Genomic DNA, 23,891 nt, shown 5'->3' with positions numbered 1-23,891 from the left:
TTCTCCTGGATGAACGGCTGTCTTTTGAAGACCATTTGACGGCCGTCTCCAGGAGAGCTTTCCACCAGGTCCGCCTGGTGCGCCAATTGCGCCTTTCTGACCGGGATGCCTTGTGCACAGTCACTCACGCCCTTGTGACGTCTCGTCTGGACTACTGCAATGCTCTCTACATGGGGCTCCCTTGAGGGGCATCCGGAGGCTACAGTTAGTCAGAATGCAGCTGCGCTGGTGATAGAGGAGCCCTCGTGGCTCCCGGTGACACCTATCCTGCGCGGCTGCACTGGCTACCTGTGGCCTTCGGGTGCGCTTCAAGGTGTTGGTGAATGTCTTTAAAGCGCTCCATGGCATAGGGCCGGGATACTTACGGGACCGCCTGCTGCTACGAATACCTCTCACCGACCCGTGCGCTCTCACAGAGAGGGGCTCCTCAGGGTGCCATCGGTAGCGACAGTGTCGTCTGGCGACACCCAGGGAAGGGCCTTCTCTGTGGGGCTCCGCCCTCTGGAACGAACTCCCCAGGACTTCGTCAACTTCCGGACCTCCGAACCTTTCGCATGAGCTTAAAACCTATTTATTCATCTGCGCTGGACTGGGTTAGTGTTTTAATGGGTTTTAATGGGTTTTAGTTCTAAATTTTAATTCTGGCCAATTTTAATAAGTTTTTTAATTGTATTTTAATTTGTATTTATAGTATTGTATTTTTACTTGGCTGTGAACCGCCCTGAGTCCTTCGGGAGAAGGGCGGTATACAAATTTAAATAATAAATAAATAATAAAATAATATAGCGTCGTTTTGATGGTAGGAGTTGAAACAGTTTATGTCCAGGATGCGATGGATCTGTAAATATTTTCACAGGGTGACAGTGGGATGCACGGCTTACCTTCCCAGCTCCGTCGCATTCCTCGCCGTTGTGTCCAGGGAAACACTGTATAAAAAAAAACACCTTCTCACGAGTTCAGTCAAACTTCTTGAACTCACAAGAAGGTTTTCTTTTACAGCGTGTTTCCCTGGACACAACGGCGAGGAAAGTGACGGAAAGACCTGCATCCCGCTTCTTACCCACCCCACCTGCCACTTCCGAATTGCATCTCTAAAGGAGACGGGTGGCTAAGCAAGGGGCAGGAGCCCTGCCATGCCTGGCAAGCGGGGGGGGGGCGGGGGGCAGGAGAAGAGATAGCAAGGGGATCCACATCTCACTCCATGGTGGCTTCTCCCCTGCCCCACCTGCCATTCCTCTCGATAAAGAGATGGCGGGGAAGGGAAACAGGCTGCTGTTGCCATTGGGGTGGGGTAGGATATGTTGGGCTGCTCGGCAGCACGAAGAACAGGGAGGGGAGGGCATCTCCCCCCACTTCCCCTCCTTCAGCCTCGCCTCCTCAACTCATTTTGGTTGAGCGGCAAGCAACCAGAGGAAATGGCGGGACCGATTGCACATGCGTGTAAGTAGTTGGGGGGCTTATTTTGTGGGGGGACGGTTATATTATCGCATGCACTGAAAAGCCTGATTGGTCTTATTATCTGGAAAAGTCTTATTTTCGGGGAAACATGGTAATACAAACATAGTACATATACATCTACATACAAAAAAGGGGGGAATACAAATTTTACAGTGCACCCCCACCCCTGTAGACCCCCTTTTTTTCCTTATATTTCTTCTATAATAACTAAAAGATATACAATATATTCCAATTGTGCCCTTATCCACTCCAAAACAACATATATTCTTGAGTAGGTTTATTCCCTTTGTCTCCCACCAACACTGTTTTTATAAATCCCCCTTATTTCATTATAACTGTTTGCTTTAATCATCCCTTTTTTAAATTTAATTTCTGTTGTTAATTTATCATTTGTTGCCATACTCCAAATTTCATTATACCACTGATTTCTTTGACTATCCCAATTTCCTCCCTAATGTTTAGCCATTACTAATCTAGCTGTCAAAGGGACGCGGTGCCTCAGTGGCTAAGATGCTGAGCTTGTCAATCGAAAGGTCGGCAGCTCAGCGGTTCGAATCCCTAGTGCTGTCGTGTAACGGGGTGAGCTCCCGTTACTTGTCCCAGCTTCTGCCAACCTAGCAGTTCAAAAGCACGTAAAAAATGCAAGTAGAAAAATAGGAACCACCTTTGGTGGGAAGGGAACAGCGTTCCATGCGCCTTTGGCGTTGAGTCACGCCGGCCACATGACCATGGAGATGTCTTCGGCTTTGAAACGAAGATGAGCACCTCCCCCTAGAGTCAGGAACGACTAGCACATATGTGCGAGGGGAACCTTTACCTTTAATCTAGCTGCCATGATCAAATTTACAATCAATTCCTTTTTTGTTTCATTTATATCCCGCTTTCCCACCAGCAACAATAATGCAATTTTTGGTGACATATCTAACTTTATATTCAAAAGTGCTCCAATTTCTCTAAACACCATGTCCCTAACCCTAGCCGCCCTGCTCTTTAATAGAGAAAGACCACCGGAGGCACCAGGCCATGTGGCGCGTCCCACCAGACTTGAAAATGCTGAAGAGGTTGAAGAGTCAGATGGCTGAAGTACGGAGTAAAATGTCCGATGTGAAGAACCAGCTGTCCGAGGTGCGGAGTAGCAACACCACCAGCTCCTCGGATGGGCAGGCCACGTACGCATTCCCGGCTGACCAGGGAGCCTTGGCGGCTTGTGGGACCGAAGGTTACAACAAGTTGCAAGAACTTGGGAGGGAGCTGCTGACAAAATCATCCCTCTCGAGCTGCTATATTCGGAATTGTAAGTGGAAAGGGGTTGAGCCATCACTTCGGTAAGAAGGGAGCCATTTACCGACCCTGTTGTGTGCAGACGTGATTATGCCTGCCTTGATAAAGCACTGATTTCAAAGGAACATAAACTTTTCAACCGCATATATTTTGAGAACAGGCAGGGACCGAATGCTGGGAAGGTTAATCTGCTTTTGCCAAAGCATTGATTGCTGATGGAGTTGCTTTAATAGCAATAGCACTTAGACTTATATACCTCTTGACAGTGCTTTACAGCCTTCTAAGCGGTTTACAGAGTCAGCCTCTTGCCCCCAACAATCTGGGTCCTCATTTTACCCCCCTCGGAAGGATGGAAGGCTGAGTCAACTTTGAGCCTGGTGAGATTCGATCTGCCAAACTGCTGGCAGCCGATGATCAGCAGATGTATGCTGCACTTTTTACATTGACATTTACGGCCGTTCATTTAGTGACCATTCGATGTTACAACGGCACTGTTGACTTATTGATTGTTTTCCATGGTTACAACCATTGCAGCATCCCCATGGTCACGTGTCAAAATTTGAGTACTTGGCAATTTGCATACATTTATGATAGTTGCACTGTCCCGGAGTCATGTGATCACCTTTTGTAACCTTCCCAGCCAACCCAAGCAAAGTCAGTGGGGAAGATGGATGGATGATAGATAGACAGATAGCTGAGAGAGAGAGAGAGAGAGGTTGTAGAAAAAATGCTTTTAAAAGGCTCTGACGATCCCAGCTGAGCCACGCAATCATCAGAGGTTTTTTTTTTTTTACTTTTAAAAGCATTTTTTAGGTTGAAGAAAAAATGCTTTTAAAAGTAAAAAAAAGCCCTCTGATGATCGCGCGGCTCAGCTGGGCAGGGATTTTTACTACTGGTTCTCCGAACCATCCGCCGCCATCGCTAACGAATCGGGCAATCCGGTCCGAACCGGGAGCATTTCACCCCTGAGCTATACCCTTCAGTCCTTTCATTCCATTCAGGTTTTGGTCCCCAGGTTACATTAAATTGCATTCACCTTCCTGCATTAAGTTTTCTCGTTTGTGTTGTTTGTTCCCATGTATTTTTATACATGGTATGGATAGTAAATAGCAACATGTAGCAATAATACAATTTCACAAACTTGGTAAATTCCAGATATGTATTCTTTAACTGGCCACATTAACTCAGGAGTTTTGAGAGTTAAACCCAGGCATTAGGAAGATGCCGGGCTTGCAAACCACTGACGTAGAAAAAGCAGTTACGGGTATATATGGGAGTCTCAATTAAGGAAGAAAACATCCATCATTGAGCGGAGATAAAATGCCTTGTTTTAAAAGTTCTTAAAAGATCTCTCTTTTAAGTCTCAGCCAGATATACCTTATGCCTCTCTTTTTAAAATATTGCTTGTATTTAAAGCTGAAGTTTGGTTTTGTTTTTTTAAATCCTGTAGCTGCAAATAAGAAACATGGTTCAACTAAAGCTGGTCGCTCAGGGGCAGCAGGCAGCCTGTCTTTGCGAAGAGCAATGAATTGTGGGGATGGAAATATCCTTTTGAAGCCAGACTGTCAGCTTTCCTCTGAAGGTATAAACTTACCTGGCGAATGTGTGTGCATTTGAATACTATTTTGCTGCTTGTGAGTTTCAGATTCTTCCTCTTCTATACCTGGTTGCTGTTGAAGTACAACAGAACACAATTTGAGCTGCAAAACCACCAACGATTGCAGGATGAAATGCCCACAGAATTGTTTAAAGTTGGAGAGCTTTTTGTCACATACAGGTAGTCTTCAACTTACGATCACAATTGAGACCAAAATTTATGTTGCTGAGTGAGACAGTTGTTAAGTGGGGTTTGCCCCCATTTTGCCACTTTTTCATTTTGCCACATTTGTTAAACGAATCACCCCAGTTCTTAATTCAGTAACCGGGTTGTGAAGTGAATCTGGATTCCCCGTTGACTTTGCTTGTCGAAAAGGGGATCAGGTGACCCTCCGCGGGGGCGACGGGACACTGCAACCGTCATAAATATGAGTCAGTTGCCAATGTTGCTGAATGTTGATCACATGACTGTAGGGATGCTACAACCGTCATAAGTGTGGGAAATGGTCATAAATCATTTATTTCAGTGCCGGTCACTAAGTGAACTCTTGTAATTGAGGCTTACCTGTATGGAAGAAAAAAACTGTATGGTACAGAGATTGAAAAAGATTAGTTTATAGTGTATACATATACAGGGGGAAAAAATATGTTGCCCACCCATCCAATGATACACCATTACAGATAGTCCTTGTATTACAACTATTCATTTAATGACTGTTTGAAGTTACTACGGGACTGAAAAAGTGACTGTCAGCGTTCCAGAAATACCCCACCCTCCCAAGTAAAAACTCCGAAGCAAGCATCTTTCAAAGTTCTATTTACTGGGATAGGTAAACTGGCACATCTGGGAAAACCCGAATCTGAGAGGTCCAGGTTTTCCCTCAATAAATCAAAACTCCCCAAAACCATCCCCTCACTCCGCAGTCGATCACATGCTCCAATCGCCAACTGTCCCATCTCAAGACAGCACTCCGACCACTCCTCCTCCAGATGCAGGATCGGCCTGATCTTGACCGACAGGAAGAATGCTATTATGTCTAAAGACAACTAAATCCCCCTCCTTTCCCACACATGAGAAAGTGGCAGCATGGAAGCTTCCGGCTTAATACGGTTTCCAAAGCTGACAGTGACTTTTTTTCACAATTGTCGCAGGATCCCCGTAATGATCAAAATTAGGGCACTTGGCAAGTGGCTCATATTTATGATTGTTGCAGCATCCCGAGATCATATGATCACCTTGTGACCTTCTGACAAGCGAAGTCAATGGGGGGGAAGTCAGATTTGCTTAATGATCCGCTTAAGAACTGTGGCAGAAAAGGTCGTATAATGGGGCACAGCTAACTTAACAACTGCCTTTGCTTAGCAATGGAAACTTTGGGCTCCGTTGGGATTGTAAGCTGAGGACTATCTGTAGTTATGCTGCACACACGGCTTTCCATGTTGCTGCCGATAGATCTGTTGGAAAAAAAGGTAATTTGCATCTGAAACCAATAGGGATGGCAAAGAAAATCCTGCTTTTCCTCAGGTACGACTTGCTTGTGGCAAATATGTATTATGTATTAGATGTATATTCTTTCAAGATTAGAAAAAATATCATGAGAAACCTGTCTTGTTTTTCTTTAAGGTTGCCTAGGAAACTCGAAGCCCAACAGTCGGCGTGGCTCACCGAGGTCTTTGGCTTGCGCTTCAGACTCCCTGCCTAATTCTGAAGACAGAATATGTGAGGTTTCTGATTCCAATGTTGGTGCTTCTGTTTTAAATGGCATTACTGGTGGGGAAAAGGCCAGGAAAGGAATCGCGGTGGGGTAAGTTCGGTGTGACTTGAAAAACAACATACAGGTAGTCCTCGGTTTACGGCCACAATTGAGGCCAAAATTTTTGTTGCTAAGTGAAACATTTGTTAACTTTGCCCCATTTTACGACCCTTTGTGTGACAGTTGTAAAGTGAATCACTGCAGTTGTTGAATAACATGGTTATTAAATGAATCTGGCTTCCCCACTGACTTTGCAGGTCGCAGGAGGGGATCAGGTGACCCCGGGACACTGCAACCGTCATAAGTACGAGTCAGTTCCAAAGCTCCTGAATTTTGATCACATGACCATGGGGATGCTGCAACGGTCATAAGTGTGGAAAATGGTCATAAGTCACTTTGTTCAGTGCCGTTGTAACTTTGAACGGTCATTAAATAAGTCGAGGATTACTTGTACATACAGTCATGGGGTTGGAAGGTTTCTAGTTCAATCCCCTGCGACAGGCAGGAATTATTATACCATTCCAGAAAAAAAGGCTAACCTTGGTTTGAAAACCACCGGGCTGTCCCACTGCTTAAGAGCTCTCACAGCGAGCTAAAGACCTTTTTATTTCATCGTGCAGGGCTGGCTTAATGAAGTTTTGTATTGGGGTTTTATTATAGTTTTAAATTCCTTCAGCCTCTAATTTAATTAGTTTTTAAATGTTTTTTAACTTTTCTGATTTGTGCTTTTTACCCTGGCTGTAAACCGCCCTGAGTCCTTGGGAGAAGGGCGGTATATAAATTAAATAAACAAACAAACAAGCAAACAAACGAACAGTCAGAAAATTACTCCTTGTTTACTCTTTCACTTATATAAAGCTTTCCTCTTCATGGTTCTTGTCTTTGGGTGCTACAAAGAGTAAACATAAAGCCAAGTCTTCCCTTTGACAGCTTTTCAAATGTGGGTGCTCGAACACTGGAAGTTTTTAAGAAGAGATTGGACAGCCATCTGTCTGAAATGGTATATAGGGTCTCCTGTTTGAGCAAGGGGTTGGACTAGAAGACCTCCAAGGTCCCTTATGACTCTTTGATTCTGTTCAATCTTGTTTCCTTTAGCCTTCTCTTCTTTCATCCTGCCTTCTTGTATCTTCATTTGGGAGTGCATCTCGTTTCCATTTGTTTTCTAGTCTTTCAAATGCTTATACTGTACCTGTCTAAGAAATTTAACACCTCTGGAGTTCTTCACTATTACCATATTTTTCCACTCCAGACTATAAGACGCACCTACTTTTTGGGGGGAGGAAAACAAGAAAAAAAATCTTCCTCTGCCTCCCAGCAATTTGGCTCCTTGCAGCAAACAGCTGAGGGTGAAAATGGGGCACGTAGAGGCGGCAATAGGCAATGGCAATCCCTGCAGCCTGAAACAGCTGATGGTCAGGAGGCCGATCTAACCGACAATCAGCTGCTTGTGCTAATCACGCTGTGCTGAAGCTGAAACTGTTGGCTGTTTGCTGCAAGGATGCAAATTGCTGAGAGGCAGAGGCCAAAGGGTGGGGGCTGGCGGGTGGGCGGGGCTACATTCGGTGTATGAGACGCACCCAAATTTTCACCCTCTTTTAGGGGGGAAAAAAAGTGTGTCTTATACTCCAAATACTCTAATTTCCTGTAGAGACCTGGAAATATGGCAAGTCTGAACATCAGTTTTCAATGCTTTGCCATTGCGTTTCACTCTCAGAAGAACTTCCTTCCCTGTTTTCATTTGTATCTAGTTAGTTTCGTAAAGCATAGCATGAAATAGTTTACTGTTTCAATTCGAATGAATAGAATGAATAGAATTTTTATTGGCCAAGTGTGATTGGACACACAAGGAATTTGTCTTGGTGCATATGCTCTCAGTGTAGATAAAAGAAAAGATACGTTCATCAAGGTACAACATTTACAACACAATTGATGGACAATATATCAATATAAATACTAGACTTTAGGTTTCCAGACGCTGCCACATTTTTCCCCTGAGGGGAAGAAGGGGGGCTGAGGGGTATGGTAACATTCTTCAAGCGGTCAAGGTCGGATGGTGTTCACATCTGCAGGAAGAGTGGCGAGAAGATATTCGAATGAACTGGGAGAACGTGGGACCATGTGACCATCAAAGGGGTCAGGGGGGTGGGACTCTTGGGGTTTGTATAACTGGGAAAAGAATCCGGAAGTTCAGTTTTGGAATTTCACTCATCGTGTGCCAGTTTCCTCATGCTAGTAAAGAACTCTGAAAACCAATGGCTTCTGAGTTTTTTTTATGCAGAAGAGGTTTTTCTGGAACCTTGACAATCATAAGGATTGCCAGCAACAAGTTATAGTCATACAGTCATAAGTGGAAAGAGATTGGTGATGGGAACTATGAAACAATTAATAGTAGTGCAGATTCAGTAAATAGTCTGACAGTGTTGATGGAATTATTTTTTTAGCAGAGTGATGGCCTTCGGGAAAAAACTGTTCTTGTGTCTAGTTGTTCTGGTGTGCAGTGCTCTGATGGTGGCCTTTCAGGGGGAAAAAACACATATTTTTCAAATAAACACTGAAATCTGTTAAAGGACAAAAATGGAAATATTTTAGGCTTTGGGACTATTTTTTTAAATTTTTTTTTTAACCTACCTCCTCTCTTTTTAGGCCTAATTCAAATCGATGTCGTCTGGAAGCAACTGAAGCAAATGATTTGGAAAACAGCTCTGAAGCCAGAGAGCTCCAAGTTGTGCCCTCTGAAGGGGCTTCAGCAAATCTGGAGGAAGGTAAGGCTGAGTTCAGGATTTCAGAGAAAAACTAGAGATGTCCTGGTGTCTTCCTGTTAACCCATATTCAAGTGTTACAACGCTGAGAGGCTGCTGGAGATAATGGTACATCAATAACTTGAACACTGGTACTGTTCTGACCCAGCTCCCCAACACAACAAAACCTCTGAAGTTAACTCAAAGATTCTTTTATTAGGAGTTTCACTGCAGGCTAACAAGTCCACCTGGCTGGAAGATGAATAGTTGTCTGCCACATCTATTCATCTCTGCTCCCTGCCTTTTATCCCCGGAGCTAGGGTGGGGCTTCGTTAGCAGTGGTGGTTCTTCTGTCCCAAGGACCGGCCCACTGATTTCCACTGCTCTCCTCTCCTCTGCCTTCTGCGCATCCGTGCGTCAGGCACTGGACCCAGCTGTTCCTCCTCTTCCTCATCAGCCACCTCTAGACCTAGGGGTTGTTGACTCTCCATCTGAGGCAGGGGTAGTCAATCTTTTTATACCTACCATCCACTTTTGTATCTCTGTTAGTAGTAAAATTTTCTAACCGCCCACCGGTTCCACAGTAATGCGCCGTGTGTCGTCTGTGCATGCCTCTCGCGCATCGTGGATTGGGTGTGGGGGGGGCGCGCCGGCTACCAGCTCTGCTTGTCTGTTACAGCTGGGTGGTGGGGGGGGGGGAGAAGCGTGAGCTATTCTGGGACGAGGCTCTTTTGTTTGTGGTCGCACTATAGCGCCATTTAGTTTCACTTACGTAACGTGAACTAAACTTATGCGCGGGCGATACAAATAGTATATTTTCAGAAATTTAAATTGTCACGGGGAATTTTATGAAAACCTAATGAAAATGCTTTTAAATAATGCTATGAAAATTTTTTAAAAAGTCAATTAATTAAAAAAAGGAAAGTGCTTCAGTATCGGACAAAATCCCTACCACCCACCATGAAAGCTGGAATGCCCACTAGTGGGCGGTAGGGACCAGGTTGGCTACCACTGATCTGAGGGATGACAGACATCCCAGGCTCCCTTCCTCCCTCCCCTCCCCCTCAAAAAAAAACTGGCGACGTCCACCCAGTCACATTACCCCCCACACCAAGCCACGCCCATAGAACCACTAGTAACAAATTTTACATTTCACCCCTGCCCTAAGCTATGTTTTTGCTGGCAGAGGCACCGTAGGCTGATTCTTCGCTATGTCCTGGGCGGCCCTGTGGGCCGGATCTTACCACCCCGCGGGCCGGATCTGGCTCACAGGCCTTGAATTTGACACCCCTGCCATAGACACTCTTCTTTCTGAGTCACAGAATTCGCTCTTGGTTTGGAAGTCTCTTCCTCTCCCATTGATAACTCTTGAAACTTCCTTCCACCCCCCTCACTCTCAGTAGGGGATGAATTGCTGCTGAGTGTTGGACTAAGACCCTGGCATCCATTATTACCTGCCGGAGAGCACCTGATGAAGGTGTTGCAGGAGGCTCGTCTGACCTCAGGCTGATAGTTTCTTCTTAGTCCCTTTGCTGCTTTAAGCACTGTTGTTAGGAGTTGCCTTGACTGCTGGAAAAGGAAGAAAAGGGATTTTTTTTTTATGGTTGCATTGTGGAAAACCCCAGGAAGCCCTTTGCTGCTTGCTCCTCTTTCAGTGAGGGGGAATCTGAAGCAAGAGACCCTCTTTGATTTGCCATTTTGTAGCCATGGAGACGAGAAGGTTGGCAATTTCCTTACTACAGAAGGACAAAGGAATTGGGAGCTTGTGCTCTGAAACGGGGAAATCTCACCCACGCTATTGAAGCTTGCTTTTTAGGTTTGGAAGCAAAGTTCCATTTTAGTGGATTATTTCGTACAGTAAACACCCTCCAGCAGATTTGGTATAGCAATAACAAATGAAAATAAAAGCTGTTTTTTTTCTATAGGACTTGGGGACATTTGTCTCTGGAGAAGCTGCTTAATGCAAATCTGGTTCCAGATGCTTCAGTTCTCCCTTGACTGCTAAATAAGGAGCAGTTTATTTGGAGCTTTTATCAAACAGTACTTCACTGATCTGCTGCTGATAAGGACATAAAGTGCTGGATTTTAGCTGCCAGCTGTGTAAAGCACCTTAAATAGCAAAAGCAAGGAGTATCGTTGGGTGGATTAAAAGAAATAAGAGGAAAAAAAACAGATTAAATTGATTTTTCGTGTCAACACGGCATGTGGCAGACAGCCAGTTCTAAATATGGGAACTTCTAAGTTTTGTTGATTCCAGTACACAGAGAACTAGGTTGTAAGTCATATGCTAGAAAGTTTTAACATAGGGCGGAATATCGATAGAGCATCGTCCATGCTTGGACAGTGAGCCGCTGTTTTACTTATAATTTCCATTTAAGATTTTCTCATGGCTTTGCAGCTAATGTAGAAAATATTTGGAAATGAGGTGGAATTAAACCAAAATATTGGATTTCCTTTTCAAGTTCCGTCTGCTTAAATGGAGTAGAGTATGTGTATCTACTGATTATTCTTTTTTAATCAGTGAAGAGGAGACTTCAAATATTTATTAATATTATTTCTGTCCTAAAATAATTATGAATAATTGCATAAATCACTAGTAAAATATTCTTAAAAGGAAAAAACAAGAACTGGAACCCTCTTCCTCCTTTAAGACTTAAAAAAAATTCTCCCAAGAAATGTTTCACATGTTTTGTTCATGATTTTATGTATTATATCTGGAGAAATATATCCAAATTGAAAACCAGTGTGACATTCAAAATGAAGCTAGTAAAAAATAATACACTTGTCATAATGTAAAACCTTGATCAGGAGATATCTAAGGTCTGAATTTCTCTGGGATACCAAATGTGTTGATGACTAATCTTGAGGCCCATGGAAAATATGAGAGATGGTATTGTCATGATTTGATCAGCAGTTTTATGAAATAACATTGAATCAATTTCATAATTCTGGCTGGAATATTATTCCAAAGGTAGACTGAATCCTGTAGAAGGATGCTGATGAGCTGAAGGCCTCCATGTCTCTTTCTCACTTCTTTGGAATGAACTGGTGGTGGCAGCAAATTTAGTTTGCTCTCCTGGAGTTTCAAGGCGGGAACAACTGGGTTGTGAGAAGAGCCGTGTTGGTGCAGTGGTTATAATGCAGTACTGTAGGCTAATTCCTCCGACTGCCAAGTGTTCGATCCTGATGGGCTCAAGGTTGACTCAGCCTGTGAAGCAGTATATAAGTCTAAGTGCTATTGCGAAGGAAGGAAGGAAGGAAGCCAGCCATGGTGGCAGAGTGATTAGAATGCAATATTGCAGGCTGACTCTACCCACAGTCAGGAGTTCGATCCTGACCGGCTCAAGGCCGATTCAGCTTTCCAACCTTCTGAAGTGAGTAAAATGAGGATCCAGATTGTTGGGGGCAAGAGGCTGACTCTGTAAACCGCTTAGAGAAGGAAGCACTGCGAAGCCGTATATAAGTCTACGTGCTAGTGTTAGTGCTAGTGCTAATGCTAAGAGGGTCTGGAAAACTGTTGAGGAAAGTGGCCAGACCAACACTGCCAGTGTGTCTCCGTGTGCACACAGTCCATTGCAGTTACAGCTAGTCCTTGACTTAAAAACCACAATTCAGCTCAACATTTCTACTGCTAAGCGAAACAGTTGTTAAGTGAGTTTTGCCCCATTTTACGACCTTTTTTGCCACAAATGTTAAGTGAATCCCTGCAGTGGTTAAATTAGTGATACGATTGTTAAGTGAATCTGGCTTCCCCATTGACTTTGCTTGTCGGATTGTCGCAAAAGGGGATCACATGACCCCGGGACACTGCAACCGTCATAAATACATGCCATTTGCCAAGTTTCTGAATTTTGATCGTGTGACCGTGGGGATGCTGCAATGGTCATGTGAAAAACAGTCATAAGTCACTTTTCTTCAGTGGTGTTGTGATTTCGAACGGTCACTAAATGAAATAAGTCAAGGATTACCTGTACGTGTTTTTCCAGAGCTGTACTTGCCTTGTCTACCTACTAGGAAGCCTTTCCATAGAGCCAACAGCAGTAAGGAGAGCCTTTAGCCTTTTTTTGTCCTTTGAGGGTAATGTGTGAGTGCTGAACTGTCGGTTTTATTCCTTTCTGGGTGCAGCTGGTCTTCACCTCTTGCCAGGGATGAGCAGCGACAGCGACATTGAGTGTGACACCGAAAATGACGAACAGGAAGAGGCCGAGCCTGCCTGTGCCACTCCGGAGATCTACAACCAACCTTTCCAGATTCAGCCTTCAAATGATGGTAAGATGGTTCCTTTGCAAAGAAAATACTTTGAACCTGGCCCTCTTTGCTTTTCGTAAGCCTACATTTGCTTCCATTTGCTAGTTTTTTTCTTTCTTTCTTTTGCTCATTTTTCTGTTCGTAGCACTTTCTCCTGTCTTGCATTCTCTCTGTGACTATTATAACTGCTCCTCCCAACTTCAGTGGTGTAAATTCTCTTTTCTAAGCCATAGTCTTACGCTGTTCTGACCCCATGAGAAGCTGATATCTTTGTGCCTCTAAAAAGACATAAGGCATTGTCCTTTATGTTCCCTGGGGCACTTCAAGCTGGTCTTGGCATTGTACAATAACAACCAGGTAAACGTACGGGCTGGCATCTCTTTTTTTTCCCCCCTCCGAAAGAAACACAGTATTGCATACGTAACCCCAATGTGCTGCCTCTCACTTGACATTTTCCCCCAACTCTGAATATTTGTACAGGCAGTCCTCAACTTAGGATCACAATCGAGCCCAAAATTTCTGTTGCTAAGTGAGACATTTGTTAAGTACGTTTTGCCCCATTTTATGACCTTTCTTGCCACAGTTGTTAAGTGAATCGTTGCAGTTGTGAAGTTGGTAACACAGTTGTTAAGTGACTCCGACTTCCCCATTGACTTTGCTTGTCAGACGGTTGCGAATGGCGATCACATGACCCCGGGACGCTGCAACCGTCATGAATATGAGTCAGGTTGCCAAGCGTTTTGAGTTTTGACCACCTGTCCATGGGGATGCTGCAAGGATCATTTCAAAAAGGTCATTTGTTTAAATGCCATTGTAACTTTGAATGGTCACTAAATGAACTGTTGTAAGTCAAGGGCAACCTGTACAAATAGGGAAATGGAGTGTTCTGTCTCCTTCCCCACTTCAGACCCACGAGCTGGCCTTCAGCCAGTGGATTCACGGCTCTTATCAGTCCTGGCAGAGAAATCGCAGCTGCCTGCCAAAGTTCAAACAAATGACTCACGTAGCAAGACTTTCAGCTCTTTTTGAAATGGTTCAGCTAAACTTCTGCTTCCCATGGAATGAGACCAGTCCCAAAGCTCCTTACATATCCTGTGGGGTATGTACCCTTCCCTTTGATGACGCCGCCTCTCTAATCTTCTGAAGCACGGGTCATGCCAAGCTTGATTATTATTATTATCAGCTGGGTCTGAAGGCGTAGCCTGGGGAAGGGAGGAATCAGGGGATGACAGCCTCATTACGTCCTCTGACTGGCTTGGTTCTGGCTCCTGGAGCCGAGCCAAAGGAATCGGTGCTCCCGAGGTAAGCCTTACCGGCCCTTCCCCCTCACTTTCGGAGTCACTTTTGGGCATGGGGCCAGGTTCGGGGGCTAGAGTCACAACATGGAGCTTTTGGACATCGTGGTACATTGCAGGTAGCTGACACCTCAGCACCATCACACCTGTACAACATATTGCTCTCTACCCATTGAAGTAGCAAGTTTGAGAAGGCAACCCAGAGGATTATGCTTGATTCTTGTTTGGTGGGTTGTGTTTTTTTTTGGTAATTTTATAAGTATGTCTTATAGACTGAAAAATATGGTACTTGCTTTTTCTTTGAAGATGTTTCACTTCTCATCCAAGAAACTTCCTCAGCTCTGACTGGATGGTGGGGAAGGGAAGGATTTATACTCCTTGCAGACAGCTGGTCATTTGCATCCTTTTGGAGAGCCGTTGAGTCCACTTGGAGGTTTGTCTCTGTCCTCAGGGTCACCTGAGTAGTGCAAATGGGTGTGGAGCCTTCTACAACACAGCCCTTTTAGCAGTTCCAAGAAGGCTACACATTCAGACGCTCTACTCAGGTGACCCTGAGGACACAGACAGCCCTCCGAGTGACCTCAAGGACTCTCTAAAAAGGATGCAAATGGCCAGCTATCTGCAAGGCGTATAAATCCTTCCATTCCCTACCATCCAGTCAGAGCTGAAGAAGCTCATTAAAGAAAAACAAGAAAAATATAGTTACCTCTTGAAAAAAAATACCTTTGGAACAACCGTGAGCTGGATGACTGAGAATCCCTGCAGACATTTGACAAAAACCTTAGTTAAAAGTTCTTTTAGAGTAGGAAAAGTCATTGACATCTGATTCAAATCAGTCAGGAAACCTACAAGTTTCCAGGTTTGTCCTCCCTCCGTTCCCACTAGTGTTCGGCCCGGTGGAGAAAGGGATTCTTGCCATGAGGCGGAATTGACTCAGCAGAACCCACCTGAATGACAAAAATCAGTCTCACCTGGTTCTTTTCTGGGTGTGTGGTAGCCCGTTGCTGAAGGCTTCTGTCACACCAAATCAGGAGTCTTCACCATAAACCTTCTGTGTTTCCAGCCTCAGAACTATGCTCGCTCTTCCCCGAGGCTGACCAGTTGGGCCCTGAAGATCTGCCCTTTGACACAGGGAAGGACAGCGCGAGGTAATACTGGGTTCTTCCTGCTGCACCGGCTAAAATATTATCCGGATTGGCGCTTTGGAACTAAACTGTTTGCAGAGGGACCTATCTGCCTGCCTATGCGATACCAGCAATTTGCTCCCAGAGCGATTTCATAGCATCAGGAGGTCTGTGTATTTTTCCTCTTGCTCTTCCTTCATACCTGAAAGCTGGTTGTGCCTGAAGATGACGTCTGGATCAAATAAAGTCAGCTTCAGGGTTGCTTTGAGAACACCTGCGTTAAGAGTCCTGCCACCCTCCCTCCGCGAAGGATGGCGAGATCTTACTAAATCATTGGTTCTTCAGATCTGCCCGCCGATGTGTAACGGCTTCTTTAGATTTGTGCTTCTTTAGATTTCACCTTTTTTTTTTTTGTGGCTCACTGATGCAGAGTGCGCCACATCACCCTCACTTTTGTAGGCCTCAGAGGCTCCCTCCAGCCAGTGAATTCCAATTTGGAGCCCCTATTTCCATTTGGGGACGTTTTAAGGAACAAAAGTGGACTCCTTAAGTCTAGTAAATGCTTAAAACTTTTGTTTTGCTTTGGGGGGAAAACCCCCCACTGCTCACGTAGTCTGTGCCTCCATCTAATTTTAGATTACCCTCTCAAAATACTGGACAAAACTATATCGTGCCAATCCATTTTAAAGACTACTGATTTCTTTTCTAATCTGTCTTTATCCTTTGTTGATTTTATTGACATGGGCTGCTTCTGATAAGAAATTATTCCAATTTGTTTATTCTGTTTGGTCTCAGATAAGAGCTTTTAACGATGCAAGAGCTTTTCTGATGTTTGATTAGCATTTGGTAGCTTGTTTCTCGGGAACACTGCCCTACATTTTCTGGAAATGCCTTACACAGATTTTTCCTGACTTTTATCTCTAAAAATTCTAGCTATACTGGTTTTCCAGTCCCATTTAACAGAAGCTTCCACCTGATATACCTCTTAAAAAAGTACTTTTACCTTAGCTTGTATTCCTCTGTGATGTGGCAAGGTTTAAGGTGATGAAGAACGGATGCTTGCCTGCTGCAATTATTTTAAACTGTACAACGTTGTCTTAAGCTATTTAAATATTTTCCAAGAGGAGTTTCTCTCTCTCTCTCTCTCTCTCTCTCTCTCTCTCTCTCTCTCCCTCCCTCCCTCCCTCCCTCCCTTTCCAAATTACTCCAGTTCTGGCCAGTTGAAAGTAGCCTTTTCTGCATTGCATTTAAGCTACTGAAGATGTTCTAATTTTAAGCTTAAATTTGGCTGATCCCTTAAAAGCATGTTTATAACTATATGCTTATTACTTCATGTATCCTGGTGTATTTATCTTCTCCTGAGTGTTATACCTTAAGCAGAAATACCCATTTGTAAATGTAATGTTTAAAAACTGTAAAAATTCAGGTGAAAATGGTTTGCACTCTTTTAATTAATAAAATGAATGTGGAATTGACTGTGCTTGTGCAGTTGAAGTTCTTGAAGAGGGGCCTGCAAGAAACTGTTTACTAGATTCAACATCAAAGTGCCTTTGCAAAATACCTTTAGAGCGTTTTGTGATGGGTTTTTATGTAAAAAGAACAGCAGTGGTGAAAATGTCAAATTGGGATAGATAGCCAGCCAGCTAGTTCCCTTTAGTCTGTTTAGTATTTTGGGGAGGAAGGAGTCAGAGTTAAAACTTCTCCATTCTCATTACATATCTGCTTATTAAAAATACCAGGATCAAAGTGTCCCTTGGAAAATTTAATTTCCACCTCCATAAGATGAATTTCTAGTAACATTTGTGTCCAGTGCTCCTGTCTCCCTGCAAATTCTAGTTGCAGTACAGTGTTACCTTGGTACTCAGCGGCTTTGAAACTCATCAAAATTGGTACTCAACAAATTTTGACATGAAAATTTTGTCCTGGTACTTGTTTGGTACTCGATGCACAAGCTAGAACTTCTTGTTGTCGGCTGCTTTGTGACTCACTACATTATTCCTGATGGGAAAAAATTATTTGGTATTCATCGCACCTCCCGGAACCAATTAACGATGAGTAGTGAGGTACCACTGTAGTTGTATTTTATGCATTGTGACAATTATGTAATTGCAGTAGAAAATGACATGGTCTTACAACTAGCATGTTGTTGGAATAAATAAAACTATGATTGAGGAACGAGAACAAACTTCTAGAAGCTGTTTGGAATGACATGCTCGAGAGCTGTAACTTTGAAATGTGTCAATTCCACATCACAGTCAAATGAACATCCCTAGTCCTGCGCTTGCTCTGAAATTAAGTATTGAGCAGGATAAATTCCCTTATTCAGAATTACCGTATTTTTGGCATATAAAACGCACCTTTTTACCCCCCAAAAGAGGGTGAAAATCTGGGTGCATCTTATATGCCAAATGTAGCCCCGCCCACCTGCCGGCCCCAACCCTTTGGACATTTTCGGCAGGGGTGAAATGCTACCGGATAGGTAGCGAAGACTGGGGCTGGTTCGCCGATCAGCCCCAGTCTTATTTTAAGGTAGGATCTCTTTAAGAAAACCAGAAAATGATGTATTCAGACACTAAGGGTAGGTCTCTGGAGGTTTTTACACTTTGGATCATTTCCCCATTTTCCACTTACATCGTTCCTGTTTTGTCTCCCACAAAACGATGCCATTTTCATTTCACTGAGAGTTTGTACTGAGTGATGGTTAAATATTGGATTGCGATTGAGAATTGGAGTCTAGTTTATCCTCAGCTCTGAAACTCAGAGTAATTTTAAGGCAAACACCGAGGACATTATTCGTAAAAAGTTCTTGAGAAGCAGAAACTGGGAAGAAATCGCTACATAGGTACTTGTCCTTCAACCTAGAGGAAATACAAGATATAAATCAAATAATTGTGTTCCCTGGGGTAGAGGGAATTTCCCCTCCTCCCCCCCAATTTGTAAATTTTGCTGCTTCAAAGTGCCTCTTTTTTATGGCGGAATGTCTGGAGATTAATAATAATAATAATATCAGAGTTGGAAGGGACCTTGGAGGTCTTCTAGTCCAACCCCCTGCCCAGGCAGGAAACCCTACACGATTTCAGACAAATGGCTATCCAACATTTTCTTAAAAATTTCCAGTGTTGGAGCATTTACAACTTCTGCAGGCAAATTGTTCCACTGATTAATTGTTCTAACTGTCAGGAAATTTCTCCTTAGTTTTAAGTTGCTTCTCTCCTTGATTAGTTTCCACCCATTGCTTCTTGTTCTACCCTCAGGTGCTTTGGAGAATAGCTTGACTCCCTCTTCTTTGTGGCAACCCCTTAGATATTGGAAGACTGCTATCATGTCTCCCCTAGTCCTTCTTTTCATTAAACTAGGCATACCGAGTTCCTGCAACCGTTCTTCCTATGTTTTAGCCCCCAGTCCCCTAAATATCTTTGTTGCTCTTCTCTGCACTCTTTCTAGAGTCTCAACATCCTTTTTACATCGTGGCGACCAAAACTGAATGCAATATTCCAAGTGTGGCCTTACCAAGGCATTATAAAGTGGTATTAACACTTCACGTGATCTTGATTCTATCCCTCTGTTTATGCAACCCAGAACTGTGTTTGCTTTTTTAGCAGCTGCTGCACACTGCTGGCTCATATCTAAATGGTTGTCCACTAGGACCCCAAGATCCCTCTCACAGATTCTCAGACAATTCAGATCATGGTTGTCCTAAAAGTGCTTTTTGAAAAGCCAAATGGACTTTCTTTGTTTTTCCTTGAAGACATTTCGCTTCTCATCCATCTCATCTGTTTACCATCTTGTCAGAACTGAAGAAGCTTCTTGGATGCGTAACGAAACATCTTCAAAGAAAACCAAAGTCCTCTTGGCTTTGGAAAAGTACTTTTGGGATTCTTCTGTGAGTTTGCTGCTGTTTTTGCAATACAAAGCTTTGAAATCTTCGCAGTTAGAAGCAGAAAATCAGTTGATGGTTTAACTACCTACCGTATGAAACGAGAGAAACTCAAGAGTGTGTTATTTGTCATTAAAGAAGTAGACAGTAAAGTTAGGATTTGTTGTTTTATTAAGGTACTGGTAAGAGGTTGAACATAGTCCTTGTTCGAACAGCTTTAATAAATAAAATATGGCTAATACACAATTCCTACTAAAGTCATTAAAGTTACTGGAATAAAATTTTCAACCAAATCCCAACATGTTACCTAAATCATATCTACTAAACTGACCTACTTCGTTAGTGTTTAGGACAACACAATTAATTTTTAGTAGCTCTGTGTTATAGGCTTGGCATTCTTAAGAATGCACAGTTCTAACATTTTAGTAATAATAAGGAACGTCGTTAATTTTTTTTCCTTTCTTTCCAACAGCAGGGATTGTTAGACACACGTTTTATCCCGTCAAACCAAATTTGACATTTTGCGCAATACGTCAAACGCGCTAATACTGGTGGCTAAATGTTTAGTCCTACTGTAAAGCTTATACAATAAAGAGAAATCAGGCCTTGTTAACAGGCGTTAAGAACCCTCACTGGTAGCATTGTGTTTGTGGTGCTTTTCGCTCTGGAGCAGAACAGACCCGATTCTTGGAAAAGATACCCAGTAATTAATCTCAAGTTCCTAGGCAAAGGTAAAGGAACCGCTCGAACTACAATTCTCAGTTTTTCGCATTGAACTTTTTTAACACTGCATAGCTGTTTTTCCTGGCTTAACTGTTCTTCTAAAATAAAATTTAAAAAAAAAGCAAAGTTGCCTTTGAATACACAACAGTGGAGTACCGTAAAACACAGGACAGGTCATAGATAGGGCTACTTTATGAATCTAAAGGTTCTAATTTGAAATGTATTTATATGGAAGCAGGGGAAGGCTAGATGCTGTCTGAGTGCTGAGGTCTCTTCCTGTTAAGGACGTTGTTCTCTCTCTCTGAGCCAGGGAGAAATTATCCTTCCTTCCTTCCTTCGCTTTTGTGGGTATCCCTAATTTGCTTAGGAGGAGAGCAGCAGATTGTGCTTTTTCAGGAAGTATGTAGAAGTCGGAGTAGGTTCTAAAGTGCTGAGAGTGATTGATGGCACTTCAGGGTATAAATATTTAAACCTTCCTTCTGTGCAAGCGTAGGGCAACCGGAGGCGGATTAATCAGCATCAGGCTAAACATTACATGTAGTCCTCGACTTAGAACCATTCCTTGAGCGGCCGTTCAACGTTTACGACGGCACCGGAATAAGTGACCCATCCTCCTCACATGACTGTCACAGCAGCGTTCCCCTGATCCACGTTTGGGCAGCCAGCAGGATACCTACCACAGTTGCAGCATCCTAGTGTCACATAATCGCCACCCGCAAGCAACGGGGGGGGGGGAGTGATATCTGTTTAATGACCACGTGATTCACTTAACAACGGCAGGTGTTTGCTTAACCACCGTGGACCGAAAAAGGTCAGCAAATCGGATGCGGCTTACTAAACCAGCTGCCTTGCTTAGCGACGGGAACGCTGATCCCAATTGTGGTTGTAACTGGAGGACTACCTACAATCCCTTTTTCCTGCTGCAGAAGGTATTCCTCCTAATTCTATCCGGTTTCTATCCGAGGGGGGATTAAAGGAATCCCTTTGAAAGTCACAGTGGATAAATTCACCAGCCGGCTCTTGAGCGGCCTCTGGAAGGGCGGCCGCTGGGGTGCGTCTCTCTCCTTAACCAACTGCGACTGTTTCTGTGGTCTTTACACAACTGATTATGCAGATTTGTGTGAACTTGAGGGAAACTTCAGACCTTTATTGGAAAGATTTCAGTATGCAAATATCAAACCACTAGTTAAATACAACAGAGTTACCAAACACTTTTCAAGACGACCAACATTAACACAGTTAAATACCTATATTACTAGTTGTGGTTGTTTTTTTTTTGTGTGTTTTTTGTGTTTTTGTGTTTTTTTGTATATTTTCACCAGCTAAAAGGTTCAAAATACAAGATACTGAACATTTAGATTATCGTTAGTTTAAAAGGAGCTTATTGCTTACGTCAGCAAGCAGCAAATGAGGGCACAGGAGTTTTAACTGAAGAGAATTACTTCCTATTTTACCAGTGGCAATGAAGAAAAAAAAAACAAAGCATGTCACAAAGTACTTTTTTTCCTTTTTTTTTTCCTTTTTTTCTTTTGTCTCTTATGCCTAGTGTCATAGAATCAAGCGGCACGAACCAGAATCGGGAACAACAACTTTTAAAATAGGTCATTATTACCACGTTTGGGGGAAGAAAAAAAAATTCGCCTCACAAATGGATTCTACGCACTTTTATCACTACATGGAGATGAAAGAAATGGACACGCTCTACTTGTTTGTAACAATATTTTTGTACTGGATCACAGTAGGAATCCATTGACCGGCTCTTTCCTGCAGGGTCAAACATGGCGAGCAGCAGGTAATCCACTGTATATCAATCCACAGGCATGAAGTTTTAACTTTGTAAACACAAGAGAGAGAGAGAGAGCATGTTCTACAATCGGCATCTTCCAAGGACGCCTGCATTTTGGGAAGAGCATCCAATACTTGTAACGGCACCTACGAACTTGGTCACGTCTTCGGAGAATTGCTTTTGCCCGTTGTGTTGAAGACAGCGATTGGATCGATCTCTCCTCGACTGATCTGAAAGCTTTTCCGACAAGGTAGCACAAATTGCTGCCGTCTACGTGTACTCATCTCCTTGTCACCCTCTACTAACATGTTACACCTAAGCTTGTAGTTGCCAAATGCAAACAAATAGTTCTCTCCTCCCACACCTCCCTCCATAAGCATGCCTCGAGCTAAGGCTTTTAATCTCCTTTCACGGAATAAAACTACTGTTTCCTCTGGTGCAGTGTTTGTCACCCTTGCAATTTTTATGAGGCGTGGACTTGAACTCCCAGAATTCCCCAGCTAGCATGGCTGGCTAGAGAATTCTGGGAGTTGAAGTCCACACATCTTAAAAGTTGCTTGAGTTAAGAATCACTCCACTTCAACTCCCAGAATTGCTGGATAATTCTGGGAGTTGAAGTCCACCCCTCATAAAGTTGCCAAGAGTGACAAACACAGCTCTAAAGAATTCTTTCCGAGTACGGCATTCTTCAGGATTTCCAATTACGATGTCCAGATTTTGAGGGTTGCAGTTCTAAAAACCTCTAAAGGATGCCTAGTTAAGGACTATCTCAAATATATATGTATTTTTTTTTAAAAAAATCAAACTGTCAGACGGCAAATCAAAGTTCAGAAGCATTTGCTAATCATCAGTAATCTCGAGTTTTCTGTAACTATTTAAATTTTCACAAATGGCAGAGTGCCCCAGTTAGATTTACTTATCAGAATATTGTGGGATGTTGGTGAGGTTTTTTTTTTAAAGTAGTGTAAGCGGTTTGCTGAATATTTTAAGTACCTAAAAGACATCTGACATATTTTATGTGATTCTGGTACATCCCAGCTACCTAGCTTGTGTGAAAATTAGTGTTCGTTTCAAGAATATTTTACTCATCAAGATTAAAGTAACAAATGGAAGGCAATCCTCGAACTCGCATCCTGAACCTCTAACTGGCAATTTAAATCTCCAAACTTTTGCATCGTTTTTCTAAGGTTGCTAGGGTTAGATGGTCACATTCATACTTAATTTCTTCTTCTGATTCCGTTCCCAATTGCTCTGGACATTCCCTAGTAGTTTCATTTCCTATTCTTACAGCCTCTTCCGTTGAACATGCAAGCAATTGGAGCGAAAATGTTCCCGACACCCGATTATTTCTTTTTTTAAAAAAGAAAAAAGATCACAACTTCTTACCTGGGAAAGCAGAACTGATGACAAATTGGTGGTTTAAATGAGTTTTTTTTTTTCAATAGGACAGCGTGAATTGTATCTGAACTGATTTTTACATCAGTTTTGACACCTGAGATAAAAAGGACTGGGAAAGAGAGCGCGGTGGCTTGAATCAGCCGCAAAATGATGATTAATCTTAAGCCGTTTAAGCATTATTACTCCTCCCCGCACCCAGTTTAAAAGGCTGAATTGTCATTAAGGAACACCTCCCTCCCCAGAACCTCCCCAAACAAGTTAACGGTGATTTCAGTATAGTTTCGATTTTAGCGGCAGGAAATTATCTTTTCTTTTTTAAAAACTACAAAAGCTTGGCATGGCATGGCTTCCCCTTGCCCCATCTTCTCAATGGGAGGACCAAAATAATAATAATAATAATTAAAAGATTGAATATATCTCTCGAACTGCATCTGGAGAGTTGGGAGGGCCCAGGGGCTAGATTGAACCTCCCATATGGCTTTTTCACAATAGACCTGCAAAACGACCTGATAACGTAATTTTTGCTCTTATCGGATTAAAGAAGCCCAGTCCCCAAGGATTCCTTATATGCCTTCCTACTTCCTCCTCACGTCCACTTACAAAAACAAAAAAC

General features: G+C 43.0%; 1 protein-coding gene across 2 annotated transcripts in view; it reads left to right on the top strand.

Moving 5' to 3' along the window:
• Positions 1-21,793, top strand: part of TRIM37 (tripartite motif containing 37) — a 68,608-nt gene extending 46,815 nt beyond the window's left edge. Inside the window, exons 19-24 of one of the 2 annotated variants that reach the window (XM_058164068.1) lie at positions 2,456-2,752; positions 4,190-4,321; positions 5,960-6,140; positions 8,733-8,851; positions 12,953-13,096; positions 21,641-21,793. In XM_058164068.1, coding sequence (XP_058020051.1) covers positions 2,456-2,752; positions 4,190-4,321; positions 5,960-6,140; positions 8,733-8,851; positions 12,953-13,096; positions 21,641-21,648 — 881 coding nt within the window. In that variant the 3' untranslated portion in view covers positions 21,649-21,793. Of the gene's footprint in view, positions 1-2,455; positions 2,753-4,189; positions 4,322-5,959; positions 6,141-8,732; positions 8,852-12,952; positions 13,097-15,433; positions 16,669-21,640 lie in introns of those variants that run through there. The other variant, XM_058164067.1, reaches the window with a different exon arrangement.
• Positions 21,794-23,891: the final 2,098 nt, after the last annotated feature.

The sequence above is a fragment of the Ahaetulla prasina genome, chromosome 1 (assembly GCF_028640845.1).
Source record: "Ahaetulla prasina isolate Xishuangbanna chromosome 1, ASM2864084v1, whole genome shotgun sequence".
In the NCBI taxonomy this organism is placed as follows: Eukaryota; Metazoa; Chordata; class Lepidosauria; order Squamata; family Colubridae; genus Ahaetulla; species Ahaetulla prasina.
This window is presented reverse-complemented; position numbering and strand designations above follow the sequence as displayed.